The sequence below is a fragment of the Lonchura striata genome, chromosome 6, assembly GCF_050655825.1.
Source record: "Lonchura striata isolate lonStrDom1 chromosome 6, ASM5065582v1, whole genome shotgun sequence".
Lineage (NCBI taxonomy): Eukaryota > Metazoa > Chordata > Aves > Passeriformes > Estrildidae > Lonchura > Lonchura striata.
The window spans coordinates 28,367,745-28,389,386 of NC_140708.1; the positions used below are offsets into that span (position 1 = coordinate 28,367,745).

The following is a 21,642-nucleotide window of genomic DNA, read 5'->3' on the forward strand; positions in this document are numbered from 1 at the left end:
CTATTGCTAGACTTTAAAAGCGGTTTTTTCAGGTGTCTACTGAAGATCAAACTCAGCTCCATCCTGGGGTCTGACACACTCTCCCCCACGTTTGCTCACCAATTTGCCTTTTATGTCATGAAGATCCACTTGTCATATGAGGAGGCTGCATTGTTTTGATGTAGCCTTTGACAATGGACACCTGTGCTACTACGGAGGGTGAGCTGCTCCTCCCCTCTGTACTACCCCAGTATCCTGGGCTGCATCTTTGGCTGACCTGCTGGAGAAACTGCAATCGGTCTCAGTCACAAGGATGGCCTTGTGTGACTTAAGAGGGGGAAGCTGTCCTACATAAAGTCAGTCATGTTAGACAAGTGCTTTGGTTTCTCGCCAGTGGTAGTAAGAGCAAGGCAGCACACCTGTGGAGAAGTCTTTTAGTACACCAAGCTGATATGCTGTTTTGTACAGACTTGATAAGACTGGGCAATAGGAGGAGGGCAGAGAGTATAGAATAGTGTCTCATTGTCACTAGGGCTTGATCCATCTCTCCAGCTACGGAAACTGTGTATGATGATACACAAACCCCCAGGACAAGTGAAGAAAGCACAGCCATGCCCTGCAACCTGCAGATGATTGTGTCAGGGTCTAAACAGACAATAGACATGAGAGGAATTGATGTGTAGAATTATTTGTTCCAATGTGGAACAAACGATTCTACACATGAAAGTGAATGGGGTTGTATGAGTTTGGATTTTCTTGTTTGGAGCAGCTGAGAGTTTTACTTGAAGACACAAAGGCACAAAGGGGTTAAACAGCTGCTCAGCTGTGCCATAACTGCTTATGGTAGGTGTTCTGTGATTGACAGGGCAAACAGCAAAACAGTCCAGCATGTTCCTTCCTTCAGCAGGGAGTTGTCCTGTCTTAGCTCAGACAGAGGTGATGCGAGCGGCAGGAGGATGTGCTCTGCTCTCTGCTGGCACACAGCCTCAATTCCCTGTGCCTTGTAGCAGGAAGGGTGGCTGCAGGCTTTGGGGGTTGCTTTGTACCATAACCTGCCTGTACTGTGTTGACTTTTGAGTTATGTTCTTTTAAGGAAGCCATTCTAATGCTGATGTAGAGGGTACAGTGCTGCCTTTTACTCATTCTTGTTTAATGCAAGTGGTGTATTTTTAGAAGTTTTGCTGCTAGTTTTACTGAATCAATGTTTTTCTCCTCCACTTTTTGAACTATTTTGTCTGCGTGCAGAAGTATGGATTACTCTGAGTAGCATCACTTTTTTTGAGGTATGTGCCTCTGGACTGAATTAAGAGTTTGCAATGCAGATACAGCCATTGCTCTTTTACTAGAACAGTATTTCAATTTTCTTTGTGTTTTTTGGAAGCTTTAATATGATTTTTATGCTTTAACATTAAAAACGTTTTTAGCATGTTGCACACATGTACTTTGTTTTCCTGTGCTCAAAGCTTTCTGGACTTAACCTAACCTTTCTCCTCATTTTTTTTTTTTTTTTTTTCCCAGAGGTAATTTGAATGTTCTAATTTTTGTTTTAAACCAGGTCTTTGTACAACCACTTCTAGCACCTGGGGAGAGTTACCCTTTGTCTTGAGTGAACTAACTTATGCAATAATTTTTCTGTTTTTTATGCAGGTTGGGAGGGCCTGACCCTCTGGACTATGTTAGCATGTACAGAAACCTGGGAAACCCAGCACTGAATGTTCCTGAGCACTGGCACTACGTCAGCTTTGGGCTAAGTGACTTGTATGGAGACAACAGAGTACATGAGTAAGTGTCATTAAGGTTCTGTAGCTGTGCATTGTGTTTTGTGTTGCATTTTGGGGGGGTGTAGGTAAAACCCTGTCCTGCTGCTCATATTATTTGAACAGCTGGTTTTCTGTTGAGAACACCCTAGCCCTTGGTCTCAAAAAAGGATGACATATGCCTGTTCTTGCATGTAGAAGACATTCTATGTTTCCCCTCTGCAGGCTTTGAATGCTGTATATTTCCTTTCAGTGTTGAGTGGGTTTTTGTTTAAATTTCTTTCAGCTTGTTGGGAAATTTTCTTTTAACTGTCTGTCTTGTTGTGTTTTTCACACTCTGTAATCTGCTATGGTGGTACACTTAAATCCTGACCCCTCCCTGTGCATGTTAAATGCCTTCCTCTGGAAAACTGCTGTAAGGGCATTTTTGCTGTTGCTGGCACAGCAGTGTTACTGTCAGCAGACTGCCATTCCAGTGGCTGCTGTATAAAGTGCCAATTTGTGTAACAGAAGCCTAAAACTCTTAATTGTTTGACTGTCTTTTCTCTAGTAATTAAATTATTATCTTAGGTTGTTGGTATGAATGGTTTCTAGCAGGAACTTTGGATTAGACCAAGCAGGCAGCATGAGCTAACCCTGTTCTTGTCTTTCGTTAGCTGACCCTACTGCTTAACTCCAGTTAAAGTGAGTAGCAGCAGCCAAGACATTGTGATTTTGGGGCTGTGAAAGTGGCCTTTTAACCAGCCAGAAATGGCACAATGTTTCTGCTGTTGCTGTTTACTGAAACTATCTTTGCACTGTGTTATAGTTGCAGGATAAATGTCCTTGATGAGTGGTGTAGCAAAGGCTTCATTTTGTTCACGCAAGCTTTCCTCCTTTTGTTTGTCTTGGTTAAGATTCAGCCACCAGGTTTTTTTCCATCAAAGTGCTTCTCTTGCAACAGCAGCAGTTGGGCAGTTTCTTTAACTTTACCCATTGCTCAAGGCAGTTTCTCCTGTTTTTTTTTTTTCCTTGTGTTTGTGATTACAGAACTGTTTTTCAGAAAACAAGTATGGAGTTTATGCAGGACCCTAATGTCACAGAGATCTGCCTGGGACGTTTAACCAACATGTTTACTAACAACAAACCCCAATGGATAGTTGCAGGGGCAGAGGAAAAATAGGGCAAGTGAAAGAAATTAAGTTTAAGGCTTCATTCCCTCACAAGAAATCTTAGCATGAACATGTACACATTCACATGGTGCTTTTGTTTATAGATAAGATATATGTTTCCCTTTTCTCTGTGTGGCTGGAATATTATCCTCAGCTCCACAGTACTGTGTCCTTGTGTCACTTGCCCTAAGATGTTCAGCTGTCTGCAGTCTGTCATCTTTAATTTGGCCTCATTCTTGGGGCTACAAAGCTTAATAGTATTTGTTCTGTTGGGTAGGTTGATTCTACCTTGTCTGCAAAAGTCTTAATATACAATTATGCCTGTGGTAGAGCTGACAAGACCTACCCATCTCCTCAACACTGAATGTGAAGTTACCAGCTGGTACGTGAGCACTGTAGACTGGCTGAGAAAAGATTTTCAAAGGAGCTGAGCATTCACCAGCAGTTCTCACTCCCAAGAGCAATTGTTGTTTGCTAAAACTGCTATGGAAATTTGATGGCTGTGGGAATTGCATGTCACCAGCCCAGCCCTGGGTGCACACTGTAGGAATGTGGTGGATTTTCCTGTGCACTCAGGAAGTTCTTGTTCTCTGACAGGGAATTTAATAAAGCTTTATTTAAGAAAATATGTCTTTTTTTTTTTTTTGTTTGAAGGGCTTTGGGATTCTGCTGTTCCAGGTAAAATGTGCTGTTGTAGAATGGTTGGCAGGAGCATGGAGTTGTAGGGTAGTTGTTTAAATCTTTGGTATATTTTCTTTAAAACCGGTGTGGCACTCTGCTCAATTCCCCTGGCCTCTGGAGACAAGAAAGGGTTTGTTTGAGGGTTTTTTTTGGGTTTTGTTTGTTTTTGTTTTGGGTTTTTGGGGTTTTTTTTTAATTTTGTTTCCCAGCTGTCTACAAAGAGTGCAGAGCTGGATCTGTTTGTGACAGCAAGGTTCCTACAACAGGGATACGCTTCCATAACCTCGCTGTCCTTCATACTTTAGAAGGGGAAGGATAGAACACTGCCAAAGGTCTTTTTAATTGTCCTGTTTGGGTAAGGTGTAGCTTACTTCTTGTGGACCTCTCATGGTAATACAGTACAGTTTAGAACAATTATAAAGCAGTATTAAATGAAAAGGACTTTTTGATTTTTTTTCAAGTGAACTAACACTGAATTGGAGGCCCCTGTACTTATATTTATAATGGAATAGCAAACAGATGTAGCAAATAATGTGAAAATGTTGACTTTAATTTATATTTTTTAATAAGAACCTGAAAAGTCTGAAGTAGAGGTCTCCCAGTGCCTCCTTGTTGACAGATTTATTTTCAGTTAAAGCAGCACTGTTTCCTGCTTTGCTTACGTATCAGCTACACTCTGCTTACAGAATCAGTCTGGTTTTAAGAATCTGTAGAATAAGATGGAAGAAATCTAAGAATTTCAAACAAGGAAACCTTTTTCGTTTAAAACCCCTCAGTGTTTCATGGTATAATGGCAACCATGACACCAGCTGTGCTGGGCTGATAGCTCTAAAAGTCCTAAATCATGATGTCATGACAGCTTTAGGCCTTTCAGTGGGATTTCATGCCAAGCTGCTTGCATGGAAATAAGTCTCTCCAGTTGAGAATGTTGCACAACTTGAGTGGCAGCAGAAATCCTTCCAGGATGTTTTTGCAAGTTATACTCCGTTTTTAGCTTTTTCTATCTTCTTTCTAATTAAAACAAATGCGTAACTTCTTGAATCTATTCTGCAGGGTTAAAGTAGGGCCTTTTTTTTTCAGACTGTTCTTGTATTCTGAGGAGATTCTGCACTGCATTGGTGAGTGTGTTCAGCCTGCTGGCAGGAAGCATGAGGCCGTGCAGTTGTGGGAGAGGAGATACTAAGTCCTGCACTCTTCTCCACCCCTTGCTGGCAGCAACTGCCCACAGCAATGCCAGCAGCAAGGAACATGTCCCTGTGTGTCTGCACAAAGCCAGTGCCTCAGCTGGCAGTTGCAGGTTCGTGCTCTGATGCAAGGCGGTCAACAAGGTAAAGGGACAGGTGCCTGATCGTTCCTGCAGATTACAAGCATTATGGTGACTTCTTCTTGGTGGTGAACAGGTGCACGAGGAAGGCAGCATCAGCAGGTGTAGCTGGACTCAGACTCCATCAGTGGCAATGCCAGCTTCAGCTGAGTGCTGCCTTTGCAGCAGCCCTCAGGAGTCTCTGACCCAGGAGGCAATGGGCAGAAACTGATGCATAGGAAGTTCCACCTGCAGATGAGAAAGAACCTAATAACTGTGTGGGTGACCATGCACAGATTGTCTAGAGATGCTGTGGAGATACTAAAGAACCGTCTGGACACAATTCTGTGCCATGTGCTCTGTGATTACTCTGCATGAGCAGGAAGGTTGGGCTAGATGACACCCTGTGATCCCTTTCAACTTCACCCATTCTGTGATTCTGTTACTGTGGTGCCACAGTGTTTGCCAGCCCGGACTGTGCTGGCACAGGTTTGCAAGGCTGTCCAGGGACTAAGAAGGAAAATCTATTTTTCCCAGGCTGGCTTCTGACTTCAGTTTGTTCTAATGCCAAGGCTGAATCTCCACTTAACTGTTCCGTAGTTCGAGTGCTCATTCGTAACACTTTAAAGAAGTGCATAGAAAGTGAAAACCATGATGCAATAGAATTCCTGAACACCTTGAATAGTCATATTTGTATTAAAATTGCAGGGTTGTAAGTCAGAGCTGAAATAGAAAGTAAAGCTTAAATTATGGATAGATTGAGATAAGATTTTTATTTGTGGTCTTCCCACATCATGCAAAGTGACATGCCAACTCTGTTTTGATGTTTACTACATCAACTTCATACTGACAAGGGTGGTGGGGTTTGGGGTTTTTTGGTTTTGTTTTTTTTCCTGGCCCCTAGCCAGGAGCTGAAGTGCAGCATCCCATTTGCATAAAACCGGAGAGATTACAGCTGCCTTCATCTCTATTACAGATGCAGGGTACCACCTGCTGAGACAACAGGTTCCAACTTGCTGTGGTCCTTTTGATTTGTGCTGCTTTCCATTTGGATCAGGAGGGAGCGGTGCATGCCGGGATAACGTGTTGTCTCTGTGGGTGGTGCCTCCCTATTAAAGGTGAGGGTAAGCATGAGCCTTTCAAGATCTTCAGTCCAGCTTGTGTTCTGCTTGCTTGTATAGATCCTCTGAATGACCTTAACTTGTAAAAGGGCAAGGATGCTTGTTAGAGTTGGGAGGAAGAAAAAAGAGCACAAAAGTGGAACAGGTAACCAATACAAGGCTTGCAGAGGGGTGGATGTTTTCTTGAAGGCTTTTTCTGAGTATAAAAGGAGTTTGAAAAGAGTATTTAGAAAATAGCCTGGAAGTTGGAACGAGTGCTCTCTTTCTTTTGAGTGCATGCTGGCTTCTCCTTTGAACCTGCATGAATATAGGATGGAGTGGTGCTGACAGCTATCACTTTAGTGGCCTCTTAGTTCTGTAGCCTTTCATAAATTTAAAAGCTCACTGCCCTCAGCTTGCCAGCCTTTAGCCTTATATTTTGCTATTTAATGGGTCCCTAAGTGCTTTATAAACCACATGCCTAAAGCACTGCTGAAATACTACACTAAACTCCAAGGTAACTGAATTATTTTAAAATGGTGGAGAGTGACTCTGCCCCTCTTTGTTTTCATGATAAAATAGAGGGCCTTTAGGAAGATGGTAAATTAGAGAGAGGTGGTAGATCCATATTTCAGCTAAGATTTGTAAAGTTCATCTTGTCTACCTTGAGAGGTTGCTGGAGGTGGAGCATCTGCCCCAGCTAAAGGGAATTACATGGAAGAGAAGATCAGTGAGCATCAGTTTAGGAAAGCAGTACAAGAAGCAGGACTTTGAGGAGAGAGGGTCCAAGGTGGGCACCATACCCTGGACTTCCTTTTTCTTCCCAGGTCTTGTTTGCCTATCAAAGACTGACCCTAAATGTAATGCTTATTTTTTCATTTGGTCTTCTGTCTGAGGCAGAGGGGAGAGAGGAAAGTTCATAGTAGAGTGCAAAGGGAGATGCCATAGAATTAGGGAGTTCTGTAACAAAAAAACCCCAGGGTTTTCTTTCAGTGATAGTTTATTTGAGAATCTGTCATGGTAAGGAAAAGTAGTTTAGCTGCACAGCACAATAAAATCTGTCTTTTAGTGGATTGTTTTTTTGTGATTAGATTTTTTCATACCTATAAAGATATGAGTTAGAATGAGCTTTTCTTAGAATTAAGGTACTTTTAACAAGTCTCATCTGTGTGGATTCTCTGGTGTCTAGAAATACTGAAACTTGCTTATTGAGGACCTGTAGATCCTCTTCCTCTGTCTGGCTATTTGTTTTTGCATACTTTGCAGAAATGTGACATTTTTGGGACAACTCTTCCTCTGAAGGAGTGGATTGAATTTGACCAATGAATTCAAACATTTTAAAGAAGAATATGCACAAGTGTGATCATGTAGGGTTCAATTCTCTATTTCCCAGACACAAAAAACCCAGTTAAACTAAGCATCATGCCTATTTATGTGTCCAGCTGAGGGTGTCCCTCCAGTAACTGCTGTGCACCAGAACCCTCTAAGGCTTGTGTTTCACTGCTGGAGCCAGACCTCCCCTGAAGCTATGGTCACTGCAGGGAAATCTAATTTTCCCTCCTCCAAGGCAGAGTGCACTTGGCTTCCAAATGTCACTTGCTGGAGGTAGTTAGTACCCTTAATTAAATGGAAGATGTAGGCCACCTACGGAGAGCAGCGTGCTTTGTGCTGTGGTCTATCTGTGTATATGTGCAGGGGTTGTGGGATGAGACCACTCTTCAACTGTGCTAGATTTGGAATGTTTTTTGAAGCATTGAAGGAAATTTATTTAAAGTTTACAGCACAGTAGTTGAATTTACAAGAAGGACTGTTTTCAATAAGAAAAAAAAAGGGAAAAAGATTGGAAGAAGGTTTAGTGCTGAGCATTGAAGGCAGACACCACTTCCTGTTCGGTGGTGTGTCTGCTCTCTGGTGCTGCATCCTGTTAGGATAAGCCTCTTGCTACCCTGCCGGGGAAGGGGCATAGTGCTCTAACTGGATGGTTTTATGGGTTTTTTTGTCAATGGAACTTTTACATTTATTATCTTGGCACATTGGAGGAAAGTTGATCTGAGACATGGCTTCCTTACTCTGATCTCCAAGTTGGGTTAGCGTTGAATGATGTGGGAGAGGTTGCAGGTTCTGCTCTCCCAGCTAGTTCAGCCTGCCAGGAACAGAAGCAACTGTGGATCAAAACTGAGTCTTCTAGTGAAGGATTGCTTTATGTGATAAAGATCTGTTTGTGATGTTTTAAAAATCAAGAATTAAAAAATCAGCTTTTTTTTTTCAGTGAGACATGAAGGTAAAAGTATTTTTGAGTGGTGCAGCCACTCCAGCTGTGAGATAATTGATATTTTTTAATCCATTTGCTGCCTGGGATAGAGATACTAACAAAATAAAGGTTTGAAGAAATAGATCTGAATGCTGTTATTCATACCTAATCCCCTTTGTTTTTTCCTCAATGTGTTTTTAGTGTTGGGAATGTGCCTTCTTGACTAGTGCTAGAATAGTGCATGTTTCTTGATGAATCAGTGGCTACAATTGGTAACAACAAATTACACTGATAATAAAGTTACCGATTTTATGTGAAATTTGAGCTATTGGTGCTTCTCTCTTCTATGCTTTGTGGTGATGACCTAACTCAGCTGCCTCTCTACTGTCATCTCAATTTTGAATCAAGGCCCAACAGGCAGTGACACCAGGCTAACAAAAGAGGGCTGCAAATCTTGGTGGTCTCCCATTCAGATGGTATTGCCTTCCTTGGACAAAGGGGTGAGCAGGGCTCCTGAGTGCCACTCTGCCTCTAGGGATGGTAAACAAGGAACGGATCATTGGTGGGAGGCATTTTTTCATCACTTGACAAAGCTGGGTAGATGGGATACCACCTGACAAAGGGCTGATGTTTAAAGGAAGATTTTGCAAGGGCTCTTAAGAACAAAAAGAAAAAAAAATAGGCCAGAAAACTGTTTTTTTCAGGATGTAAACAGGGTGGGCGGAGGTGAAGGGGGACTGGCCATTCTTGGGGAGCTCTGATTTAAGCTCAGAGGATACAGACAAGGGAAGGAGGGAAGAGTGCACAGATGGCTCATTGTTTTGTCTAGCTCAGCATTCTTGTACTGCTGAAGTGAAGGGCAATTGTTTTAAAATCCTTTTTGCAAAAAGTGCTCTTTGCTTTCCAACTATCCCTGGTCCCTAAGATGCAAACTGTAAACCACAGGGACTGGTCTTAAATGCCCATTTGTTTTGGAGGGTCAGTTCAGGGGGCCCTGGGCAGTTGCTGGGCAGCAAGGCATTGCTTCTATAAAGGAATGGGGGGAAAATAGTACTCCTGGGAAAAATGCACTGCAGCATTTCGGGGGGAGGCAAGAACAAAAGGATGCACACAGGGAGGCTGATGCAGACCAGCGTCTGGCTTGGGGGCCTTTACCAAAGCTATGAAATGTAGCATGAAACATACCTTACCTGCAATGATGCCTGATGTACAGTATAGATTTCTTACAGTATTTCACTCTATTTTTTTTGTAGCAAATTATTCATTAGTATAAAGAAATACTGCCATTTCTATACTGTTATTCTTTCTACTGCTCCAGTTGCACTGGCACAGCTCCTTCCCCTCCTCCACTGTAAATTGTTGTGGCCTTTCTGGAGCAGGGGCCTTTTTTGGCATAGTCGACAAAAATAAACCATAAAGGCAGCTGTTGTTATGAATAAGGCTCAACAGGGGAATTTTACCAGTAGAACTACAGCAATATAATTATACTGGTAGACTAGTTACAGTAAATTTCCTCATGAAGACAAGCCTTAAGTTGACATTTCCTAGCTAAGTTGAATCCATATGTATAACCTTATTATGCAAAAATAATATGTCTCTGGGCCTTGAATTCCTTTTTTACTTAGAAGAGTAAAATTAAGCAGAAAAACAAAGAATTTAATGTTCAGAGATAGATGGGGGATTTTCTCTAATAGAATGGTTGTGATGAGCTGTATGCTGACCTCTGTGTTTTTAACTGGGCAGGTTATTCCTCCAAAAGTGATCAGGAGCACAAGGAGAGTGTTCCTACTTGCTGCACTCAAATGTAAGCAGTACTGAAATATGTTGTAAGGTGACATCTCTCTCCCAACTTTGCTCCTGTTTGAAAGATAAGCTGAGCCATTTTGCAGTTCCCATAACTGAAGTGGTTTGACTGAGAAGCAAAACTATTTTGCCACTATTCAAATGTTTAAGGGTAAGCCTGGAGCCACTGAAAGGATGGTGAAGGAATGACACTTTCTTTCCTCCTTTGTTTGATTTTTAAGAGGCAAAGATATATTTTATCCTTTTGCACATTGTCTTAAAACAAATAGAGGTCATGTAACATTCACAAACACTAGAAGTTTCAAGTGCTTCAAAGGAAAGATAGTCTTGCAGAAGAAGCTTAACACTTAAAGGCAGATTAAAAAAACTATCTCTAGTAGACTTTTCATTGCAGCTGTCTCATGTTTCCCTTTTGGGAGTGTTTCCCCAGGAGTCCAGTGCTTTCTTTTCCCTGGAATTACAGCTCAACTCCAAGGACCTTTTGCTGCCTGCTTAATTGATTAAGATTCTCATGGTGCTCATCAGTATATTTTTAAGTGCACCCTTTGCAATTACATGAGATTATGTAACAGCTCAGCAGGGAAGGCAGAATTGTCTGGGTTTTTATTGCTGATGAAGTGAAAGATCAGGGATTGAATTCAAGATCCTTCAGTATCGGAGAGACATAGGTGGGTTTAGGTTGGAAAGGGCCGTAAAGATCTTCTAGCTCCAATCCCCATTAAACCAGCTTCCTCAAAGGCCCATCCAGCCTGGCCTGGAACACTTGCAGGAATGGGGCATCCACTGCTCTGCTGGACAACTCTGTGCCAGTGCCTCATCACCCTCACAGTAAAGAATTTCTTCATAATATCTAATCTAAACCTACTCTGTCAGTTTAAAGGCATTCCCCCTTGTCGTATCACTTTGTGCCATTGTCAAAAGTCTTTGTTCAGCTCTCCAGCCCTTTGGGTACTGGAAGGTGCTTTAAGGTCTCTCTGGAGCCTTGTCTTCTCCAGGCTGAACAGGCTCAACTCCCTCAGCCTCTCAGAGCATCTTCATGGCCATCCTCAGGACTTGCTGCAACAGATCCATGTTATTTTTTGGATGGGTATTGCAGAGCTGGATGCAGCAGTCCAGATGGGATCTCACAAGAGCAGAGTAGAAGAGCAGAACCACTTCCCTCAGCCTGCTGACCATACCTCTGGTGGTGCAGCCCAGGACACAGTTGACTTCCTGAGCTACAGGTCCACCTTGCTGGTTCACTTTGAGCATTTTGCCAACCAGCGATGTGTGGGTGCCTACAGCCTACTTGCAGGCTTTTGGACTTCAGGCTCCTAAAAGCTCCTGAATATCTTTTATGCCCTGAGTTATTTTATTGCACGGCTGAGAACTTAATTGTATGAGAGTCCTAAAAATGTGCTCATGGGTATATTAAAGTTGCATTTTGCATGATTTTTCTTAAGGTAGGTTCTTTAGCCAGCAGGAAAGTAATGGGATACACCAGTGTTTATATTCTACGTAAGGTACTGGAGTCCTAATCCTTTCCTGAGACCTTTAGGCAATGCTGAAAAATTAACTAACTAGCTGTCAGTGGCTTTAAGGGTTTTTTTTCATATTCTTTCCACCCTCCTGTACTGCTTTTGAAAGGCACTTTTGTTATGCGAATAAGTTCCTCCCAGCAGCTGCAGAACTTTCCACAGTAGGAGCTAGGAAGGAGCCAGCAGACACTGCAAGGAAAGTTGGTGCCCTTTTCCCAGCTGCTCACCAAACACAGCAATACTGTCCTTCCCAGCCACTCTGGCTCAAACTAGTCCTGTGCTAATGTTCTCATGCCTGGTGAGGTTGCAGCTGAGCCTTTGGGTGAAATTGTGGAAATGTATTACCATTCTCTGTCTGTCAGAGCTAAGGATTCAGAAGTAGGATCCATGTGCAGATGAAAGTTTGTCTTCTCTTATTCACTGTGTCGTGCAGTGACTGTGTGCTTTGTTGGCAGAATCACCTCCAACTCAGGCCAAATGAGAGGCCCTGGTCTTCTGGGCCTTGTAGAAATGAAGGATGAGTAGTTCTGAAGTGCAGTATAAATAGGCAGCTTAAGTAAAATGTTACAGATCTCAATAAGTTTTCTTTTTCCTTAGTGCCTTCACTCTTATTCTGTGAATGCAATAATAAATCCTTTTTGTACTCCTAGCTTTTCTTTCCAGATCCTTTCAGAGGGCACTAAGATGATGCAAGTCTGCTGCAATTTCCCAAGCTTTTGTGGTGAAACTGTTTGCACTTGCTTTGTCAAGAAGCACAGCCTGACTTGTGGTGCTGGTTGTTGTAGTTCAGAACCTGCACTCAACAACTTACCTGGGCTGGGACTATTCTGCTGGCCATGAAATGGAAAGTCAGAGTAGTTCTGTGGAGAAGTGTGTGAGCCCCTGAGCTGAAATACATGTCAGTAATCTAGTTACTTGATTACACACATATATTTATTTTTAATAAGTTGCTTTGGAAATCATGAAGAGGAACTGTTTTGGTTTGGCAATTTAGTTATAACTGTAATGCAAGAGTAAACCATCACCTACTGGTATAGCTACATCCAAGCACCATAAAATAGAGAAAAGAAAATGTAAACTGCCCTCATATGAACATCTTTTGCTGGGGTAGGGAGTGACATATCCCATGCAACCTCCTGTTTCGTATTTGAATGTTTTAGTCATTTCCCGTGTTCGGTATTTGTCCATGCTGTGCAGAATGTGGAGTTAATTTCCCAGCTTTTGTGACCTTGATAGATGGAGTATATAAGCATTTCCTATATAATGAGTGTGTCACATTACTCTTTGAAGCAGGGAGCTATCGTTATTTACATCTGAGAATCAAATCCCTAAGTAATTTGTTGAGGAGGATGAGAAGTTTGTAGCAGACAGGAGGTTCAGACTTAGGTTACCTGGATGCTGTTTGAGCACTTTCAGAGTATTCTGAGGTTTCCTGATGTAGTGTTGATAATGAGGCAGATTGATCCCTTTAGCACCGATAGGGTCTTTGTAGCCTTTGCCCTTAATCTGCAAGCACTATCCCTACAGGTGTGATTGTATGTTGGCACTCTCCAGAATGAGGCAATAATGCTTCCAAGCCTCTAGAACTCAAAGGGATTAACCTCCAGCAGCTAGGCATGATCCTTTCCTTCTTCCAGATGCTACTGCTTTCATGGCATGGACAGCAGAGCCTCAAAGAAGCAACCCCTAAATTGCCTTAACTTGTAGCCCAGCACATTTAGGTGACCAGAAAACTGATGGTAGTTTACTTTAACATACTAGGCTGGAGATAGCACAATTCAGGAGCTGTTTTGTAGGTGGTTGGGCAGGAGCTGAGTATAGGAACCACTTCTGTCAAAATGAGTTTTACTCAAGTGTTTGTGAATTATCAGCTATGGATCCTGCAAGCACAGTTCTGGGTACAGAGTATCAGTAGCAGAAGTTCATACCTGTGTTCTTGGCCATGATGATTTGTAGGATCACTTGGGTTGGAAGGGACCTCCAAAAGTTTCCAGTTGATGGTTTCTCAGAGGGCTGAGTTCCCTGGATCACATTCCTAGATCTGATTCTGGAGTTTGATCACTATCTAGTGACACTATAGAAAAAAATTGTGCCTGCAGAATTACGAATAAAGTTGACTCTAGGTTTAGAGGAAAAAACAATTTATCTGTTGTATCAACATTTGTTATGTACAAAGACAATTTTGTAAAAATGAAATCTAAACTGTGAGTCTCCAGGTTTCAGGGACAAGATTGTAACTGGCTGAGTTTTAAAGAAGCTGAATAGTAAAATCTGTGAAATCAGTGTTGTATATGTGTGAGTGAAACTGTACTTTGTCTCCTCTTCTCCCTCTGCCCTGTAACAGCTCTTCTCTCATTGAATGGTAGCTCAGTGAAACACAATTCTGTTTTTATACTGGCCAGCACAAATCGAGTCACAAATTTTTACTCAGATCTATCTCAGTGAAAGCTTTCTAAGTGGTTCCTACATGAGTATTTCAGAAAGCTGAGAAAGTCCTCCAAATAACTGCAGAGTGAATGCTTCTGCATCTGTTTGGATTTAGATGTTGGAATAAATCTCTAAAAACAATTTAACATTCTAGAAGAGTTTTCCATTTGTTTGATGGCTTGCACATTTGATATGATGTACTGCAAGAGCAAGCTCTAAGCAGCAGCTGCCACAGTCTGATATCTCTGAGTACTGTGTCACTCACTTCCCAGCCGTGATTTTACATGAACAGAAATCTTTTAACATGTTTTCGTATTATGTTTATATTTGCCCTGCTTATGCATGAAGTTTTTCTTAAATCAAGCTACAAAGGGGTCCAGTAAGATTGTGTGTGCAAGTTTGGGGCAGCAGGAGCTCATGGAATTTCCTGCTAAGCACTCTGAAGAGATAACCATCTGACATCCAGATAACCACCCCTTGCTTTTCTCAAATGTTTGTATGTGAATGAATACTTTTTTAAAATGTCAGGAGACAATCCAGGAGAATATGTGAGTAAGCAGGTAGGTTTTGGCTGAAATTACTCTTCTGGATACTTTTTAAGCCCTTTATGTAAAGGGGTTGCTGTGCCTCTTTTCTTATGGAATTGCTTCACAGGAACCTCTCAGTATGCTGTCGGGGTTCTCATATGAGAGTTTTGTACTGTTTGACAGCTGCTCTAAAAACAACCACTTCCTGTTAGGCAAGATGCTGGAAGCACTAGGTAGGGCCCCCCCCCCCCTTTTTTTTTTTTTTCTTTTTCCCTTAAGCGCTGGAATCTGAGGGTCATTTGTTTATGGTGGGAAGAAATTGCACAGTGCACCTGGAGCTTGAATTCAGAAGACTGACTGTGCATAATCTTGTTTAGGGCACATAAGCTCTTGCCTGATACCCTTCCCAGGAGACAGAGACATTGAAGTGTTTAGCTCAGTGGCTGCTGAAATCTTCTCCTTTGGTTTTGGACAGGAGGCCACCCTTTGTGTTGTTTGTTAGTGGGCAGTAAAAGGGAAGGGATTCATGTCTCAGGTGATTCAAGTGATTCTCAGGGAGCAACCTGTGAGGTCAATCACTGGGTACCTTGGATCCTTTTTGTGACACCAGTTCTCTGTGTTGCTAATAGTAGTCTCTTTGCTACTTAATAGAAAAATCTGGGATGGGTATTAGCTCTGCAGCCTTAAACACTATTGAGGGCTGAACTCCAAAGTGCTTTGGTCTCATCAAGCAGAGGGTGGATACTGCCTGTCACCTTGATTTGACCATCTCCTCAAACTTTGAAAACATCCCAAGAAGCTGATTAGGAGTACTGAAAGCTATGGATTGGCAATTATTCTGTTGAGGATCTCTTGGTGGGTGGGATGGGAATTGTGGGTACAATTAAAATTGGTACTGATACAAATAACAGCAGCTCTTCCTGATGTCAGGTTTAGAAATGTAGTGATACTGTATTTCTAAAGGCTTCAAAATAGTATCAGAGTATCTCACCAGAAGCAGAACAGGTAACTGGCTTTGTACAGGCTGTGGAAAGATGCAATTCAGAAGTTTAAGTAAAAAGTATCTTAAGTGGTTTCACAGAAGTAGTGTTGAAGCAGCTGAAAACTGAATCTGAGACAAGTCATTCCAGAGTGCTGTGACCTTGCTTCCCAGAAGAGAGTCAGTTTATCAAGCTGTTGGGAGTGCAGCTGTGACTTCTGAAAGTGCAGTCCTAACTATCCCCAAACAACCTGAAAGAGCTTTCTTGTTGTTCTCAGGCTGAAATAATCATAGTGATTTCCCTAGGTAAACTCCCGTTTTCAGGGATTGGTTCACCTAATATATTTATATGCACATACTCTTAAACTCTCAAAAAAAATAAACACCTAGTACACTCTGCTCCTTGTACAGTGCTGTGTAGCTTTCAAAAGCAGAATCGCAGAAATACTGCTATTTACACTGCAGTGAAGCAAACCTTCCCTTCTTCCTTGCAAAAGTGAGAATAAAAATGCTTTGGCATATAGCTTTGATTTGAAAAGCCTCTGGTTTTCAGAGCTGCTTTTAAAGCAAAGGGCTACTTTGCCTTTTGATCCTCTTAAGCTGGGTTATTTGATGTGAAAAACGTCCTGGGTACTCTGCTGCAGAGGGGAGCAGCTTTTCAGTTCGCTGTGTGTGGCTTCAGAAGAGGCCTGGCAGAGCATGGGGTGGCTGGGGGCTTGGGGGGCCTGGTTGCACAGCTCTGTAAATAAAGGGGCCTCTATTTCTTTGGATTCTTTTGCTGGAACTAAATATCACGATCAGTGAAACTCTTACCTCATTAAAGGAACAAGCTAGGCTCCTCCAGCATATGTGCAGTGCTGCAGTGTGGTTTGTTCTGCTGAGCTGATTTGCTGAACAGATAACGAGAGTTTTAACCTAAGAATGGCATGTAATGTATGGCCTTGGCTTTTGAAAGGTTTATTTTTGTTCTTTTGACAAAATAAGGTTTTAATATTAAATATGGGGTTGGATTTGACTTGGCAGATACCAGAGCCTTCTATTACTGCTGTAGTCATAATATAAAACTATCTGATGTGTGCCAGCGAGCATGCAGCAAGCCAAGAATTTCTCCATTTGTGTTTATTTTTCTGAAAACTTACCCAGTCGCTTTGCAGTTGGTTTGGCTAAAAAGGTGATGTGCCCTTGTGTTGGAGGGAGCAAAGCAGTGGTGGGCACAATATAGTCCATGCAGACTCTTTATACTTAGCATCTTTAGTTTTGGGACAGAATAGGGGTTTCCCCCTACCCTCCCCCCTCCACTTTGTGTTTAGAATAAGCTTCCACTCAAAACTCAAGAGTCCACCAGAACCAAGGTATAAAATAAACTATGTGAAATATTCAGATCTGTTAGTACAGAAATTTTATGTTGTACTGCAGCTTTCACTTTGTGTAGCCAGGGCCATGCAGGGATACAAAGTACTAATTCTGAGGCTTCCTTCCTGCACACGTTCCATGTCAGATCATCATATTACTGTAAAGCTGAGGTGCTTTTGGACTGCTGTACTGCAAAAATTTGAAGAAATTACCTGTAAAGCACTTCAGCACCGAGATGTTGAACTCTGCTCCAAAGTCCTTGTTCTAAATTGGCTGTATTTTGAATTGGTTACCTTCTAATTTAAACTACTACCACCCTCCCCCTCAAAAAAAAAAACAAAAAAAAAAAAACAAAAAACCCCAAAAAACACTAAAACCCAAAAGCAAATAAAACCACACAAACAAACAAACAAAAAAAAACTAACAAAAACACCCAACCTAACCATGACCAGAAAAACCTACACCATAGGTTTATCATCTCCTTCCTCACTTCCCTAGCTCTCAGAGAAATCAGCCCCAAATAGTGCCAGAATATAGTTTCTAAAGATCAAAGGCTGTAATCAAATTGTGTTGCCTCTGCAGCTGGCACAGGAGTTGTGTCAGGCTGACCTGCTGGGAATGCTTTCCACTGGAAAGGGAGCAAGTGGGTGCAGGTACAAGTAGCAGAGAAAGTGAGGAGGTCCATGAAAGAGTTCATGGCTTCCATGTGCTTTACCAAGATTTCTTCCATCTGTGTATTGTTACCCTTCCACCCAGTTTTCTTGTGGAAATGAGGCTTGTTTTGTTTTTCTCTTCTGGAAGTATTCTTAGGGTTTTTAGCTTATTCATTGACTGTGGCTAAATAAAGGTGATTGATTTTCTAGAAATTTTCTGGAAGTTTGGGGAAAATTTGGGACTTACAGGAAAAAGCACAAGTTTGAAAATCTGCAAGCCTGCAAGTTGTGGTGGACTTTTTGTCCAGCTTGTCATCTTCATAAGATAAGCAGTTGAGATGTACGGCAAAAGGAGGAGACTGCCATGAGGATCCAGTGTTTCCACATGGAATAGAGAGGAGTATCTGTGTCCTTGTGAGAGATGATAAGACATTTGTTCTGTCTTCCATTGGCACATGTATCTGGAGATCTTGGGTTTCTAACTGGAAAAATAATTTCCCATGCTACTTGCCTCTCCACTAGCAGACTGATGCACTCTTATCAAAAATTTTGAAGCTGGGGCCAGTGTGAGCACCTGTAGTAAAAAGGATATCTGTAAGAAAAGCCAAGCTGCATAATTTGGCTATTGGATACTTCTCTGTGATTTTCCTATGCCAAAGGTTAGAAGCATATGTGAAGGTCTGTGTAGCTCCTGAAGCTCATGTCTGCCTCCATTCCCAGGTAATCCCCCAAACCTCATCCAGGAGCTCTGATCCTGGATTATGGTCCATTGTTCAATGAGAGAAATTCCATGGCGTCGTTTAAACTACATTGAACTTACCTTCAAATACAAGACTTTTATTAAGAATAAAAGCAAAAACTTTGGCAAAAATACTAACAAAATTACTATGCTAATTATATTCTAAATATTAATATTTCTTTCTAGGAAAGACTTGTCTAAATTAAGCATAAAATATTTCCAAAGTAATCACAAGTATTCAAAGCCACATATGTCACAATTTCCTCAAAACTAGATTACCAAGCTAAAATTAAACAGATCAAAGACTTTCACTTTATTGACTGTTACCTCAGAACAGCTGCACAGTGCAGATGAATTACATGTTTTTTAATTTTCCCTGTATTTTCACCAACTTGTGACCATTAACTATTCAAAAACATTGTAAGTCTAATCTTTAAATACAAATCTCTTAGATGCAAATAAAATTCTTCTAAGTTTTAAATGTTAATTTAAGAATATAAGCATTGTATTCTGCTGCATTTTCTGAGTTCTTTGGAAGATACATCTTGAATCTTTGAGGTTTTTTAAAAAAATCTTATAAGGGAAGTAGCTTAATGCTAGTTTCCTTACCTTTTTTTTATTTAGTAGATCTCAGTTTAAGAGTTACACTAGCATATGAACAAATCAATTTAAGTAATGTTGCCTGTCAGCTTTTCTGCTTTATGACTACTGGTGTGTTGCTGACCACCAATGTTCTCCTTAGTACAAGTGTTGCTTTAGATTTGATGGATACTCACCTAAACGCTTCTGTTACTCAGTAATTTTTATATGGATCAGTGTAAAGCATGTGTGGTCTTCTTTAAACAGTTATTTTTGGGAAGCAGAGGTCCAAGAGATTAAAAAAAAAAAAAGCCAACTGAATTCTGGCTTGTCACATATTAGAAGTAAAGCTGTGTTGTTTCAGAACATGCCTTGAAAGGACGAAATTCAATATGGAGCCATCTTCCTTTCCAAAAAATTTTACTGTGAAACATCAGCTTGAAGGCTTTTTGTTAACTTTGATCTTTCTTAAAACTGACCCGTTCATAATGTGTTTCAGTTCTGGTTTATGCTTCTTGCTGGAATCAGTTCTTGAAAATTATTCACTTTGAGGTATTTTTGTTTCTCCCTTTTACAACTGTTTATTTTTTCCTTTACTAACTGACTGATATGTGAAACTAATAAAACACCATAGGGATACTAGTTGTCCAAGGTACAACTTTGCATTTGTGGGGCTGTCACTGTCATGTATCAGTCAGGTAGACCTGCACGTGTGGTTACAGAACACAGGATTCACTGCACATCCAGATTCCACTCCCTGGATGGCTGGTTCTATGAGGAGAATGCTCTTCCTTTTTCTATGATCCTAATCTTAAATCCTGCTCTGGTTACAAGAAGTGTATAATGACTTTTTATTTTTCATTTCCCTCCAGGTTTACAGGAACAGATGGACCGAGTGGTTTTGGGTTTGAGCTGACATTCCGACTGAAGAGAGAGACAGGGGAGTCAGCACCACCCACCTGGCCAGCAGAGCTGATGCAAGGCTTGGCCAGATACGTCTTCCAGTCAGGTACCACAGGGCTTGATACACAGCCTTGCTTTCTCCTGCTCTGGTTCTGAAGGGCCACATCTGTTACAGGGTGTGACACTTGTCTCATCAACACTCAGTCAGCTTTTGGGAATTGTCTTTGTGTTGAAACCCCATCGAGCATGTTCCTTCTTCCAGCCCAGCCTGCAGGAACAAAACCAATTGTTGTTCAGGATACTGCAAATTCTGAGTATTGAAAAGCTGAAGTTACACAGCAGTCAGTAACTATAGGAAGTCTGCCCAGTGACTCTTTCCTGCAGAGTTGGGTTCACAGAATCGCAAAATCACAGAATGAGGTTGGAAAATACCTTTGAGATCAAGTCCAACCTGTGACCTCACACCTCCTTATTAACTAAACCATGGCACTGAGTGCCACATCCAGTATCTTCTCTCAGCAAGAAAAACACATGTTCTTATCCCGAATGATTGAAAAACGGCTATCTGATAAGGTCTCACTTCTCAGCAGAACTTCCAAAAACACTGCAGCTCCATCACAGGCAAATCCCTTAAAGTGGTCCTGCAGCTAAGCAGTAGCAATGCATGTGAGCATGGAGTTGTTGAGATGTGACAATTGTAAGTAAGGAATGCTAAAGCTGGGAGGGCCAAGGAATTAACAATTGTGAGTCAGGTATAGCAGGTGGAGAATGGCCAGAAAACTGGAAACCAGGGTGCCTACAAATCATCCTCTTGCGCTGTTCTTTTATAGTTTCATTTATATCAGTAGATTGAATGTTACTTTTAGTATTAGCACATGAAAACCTGTAGAATGGCTGATGGCTAATGTACTTGAATGGCACTTTACAGCATCAGAAGATCTGAATGAAAATATTTAAAGAACATGTTTAATCTAATTTGAGGTCCTTTACAGATAAAGTACTTTCTAAGTCAGTGGTTATTGAATTTGTAGCATTTGGTACCTGCTGAACTAGTTCATTAATTGCTCAGTGACTTCTGATTCTGCTGATGGTTTTCAGTCAGCTGGCTGACTCTCAAAGAGAAAAGGTCTGGGTAAGAACAGGATCGCTCTGCTAACCTCTATAACAAATCTGAGGAAGTGCCAGTCTTGTGGGTATTTTTCTGAATATTGGTGGACATAGTTCAGTGCCAGCCCAGATTATTGCTTGTCATTTTGTAACCTTTGCTGTGTAGCTGTCTTCCCCAGTTGCCATCCAAAATTTGTCTCACCTTTCTATCTTGATTTTTGTAACTCTTAAGCATCTAAATTATGAGACTGTCATTATTTTTTTTACATTGTTGGAGATTCCCATCCTGCCTAAACTGTGTTGCAGAGCAGCTTTTTGGTACTAACCATGCAGTGTTGAATTCATACTCATATTTTCTATGCAATGATTGCAGGGTCTAAAGAAAACATCTGAGTCTAAAGTCTCCCTCTCAAAGTAATATATGTGTTATGTGTAAACTTATACTAAATGTCCTATATCCCATTTGGATCATTTAAAATTTCCTAGCCCAGGCTAGTTTTCATAGCAGTTGCTTGTTGGTTACTGTCTTTTCATGGGTGAGAGGAGGTCTGTGGAGTGAAATGGGATTTGGGAGGGTACTTAAGAGAAAACTTCTTAGTGACTAAGCTGGCAGTCAGGGCAGAGACCTCTCTTGTTTGGTTCCTGCAATAATGCAGTCCCGTCTTTTTGACCTCAAAGCCAAAGAATTGTTCTTGGAATGAAAAGAGTGGTTGTGCCCATGCTTATCAGTCTGGCATGAACCACCCTCCAGTATTAACTTCTGCTTGCTTGCTGGTTTATACTTTATATCCACCATGACTCTTTAAAGGTACACTGAAACTTATGCTGATGGA

General features: G+C 41.4%; 1 protein-coding gene across 3 annotated transcripts in view; it reads left to right on the forward strand.

Moving 5' to 3' along the window:
- The window catches only part of SUFU (SUFU negative regulator of hedgehog signaling), an 83,337-nt gene that overhangs the window by 4,262 nt on the left and 57,433 nt on the right, over nt 1–21,642 (forward strand). For 2 of the 3 annotated variants that reach the window (XM_031505269.3, XM_021536340.4), the window contains exons 2-3: nt 1,627–1,761; nt 19,672–19,808. In XM_031505269.3, the coding sequence (XP_031361129.2) occupies nt 1,627–1,761; nt 19,672–19,808 (272 nt within the window). Of the gene's footprint in view, nt 1–907; nt 1,263–1,626; nt 1,762–19,671; nt 19,809–21,642 lie in introns of those variants that run through there. The other variant, XM_085582751.1, reaches the window with a different exon arrangement.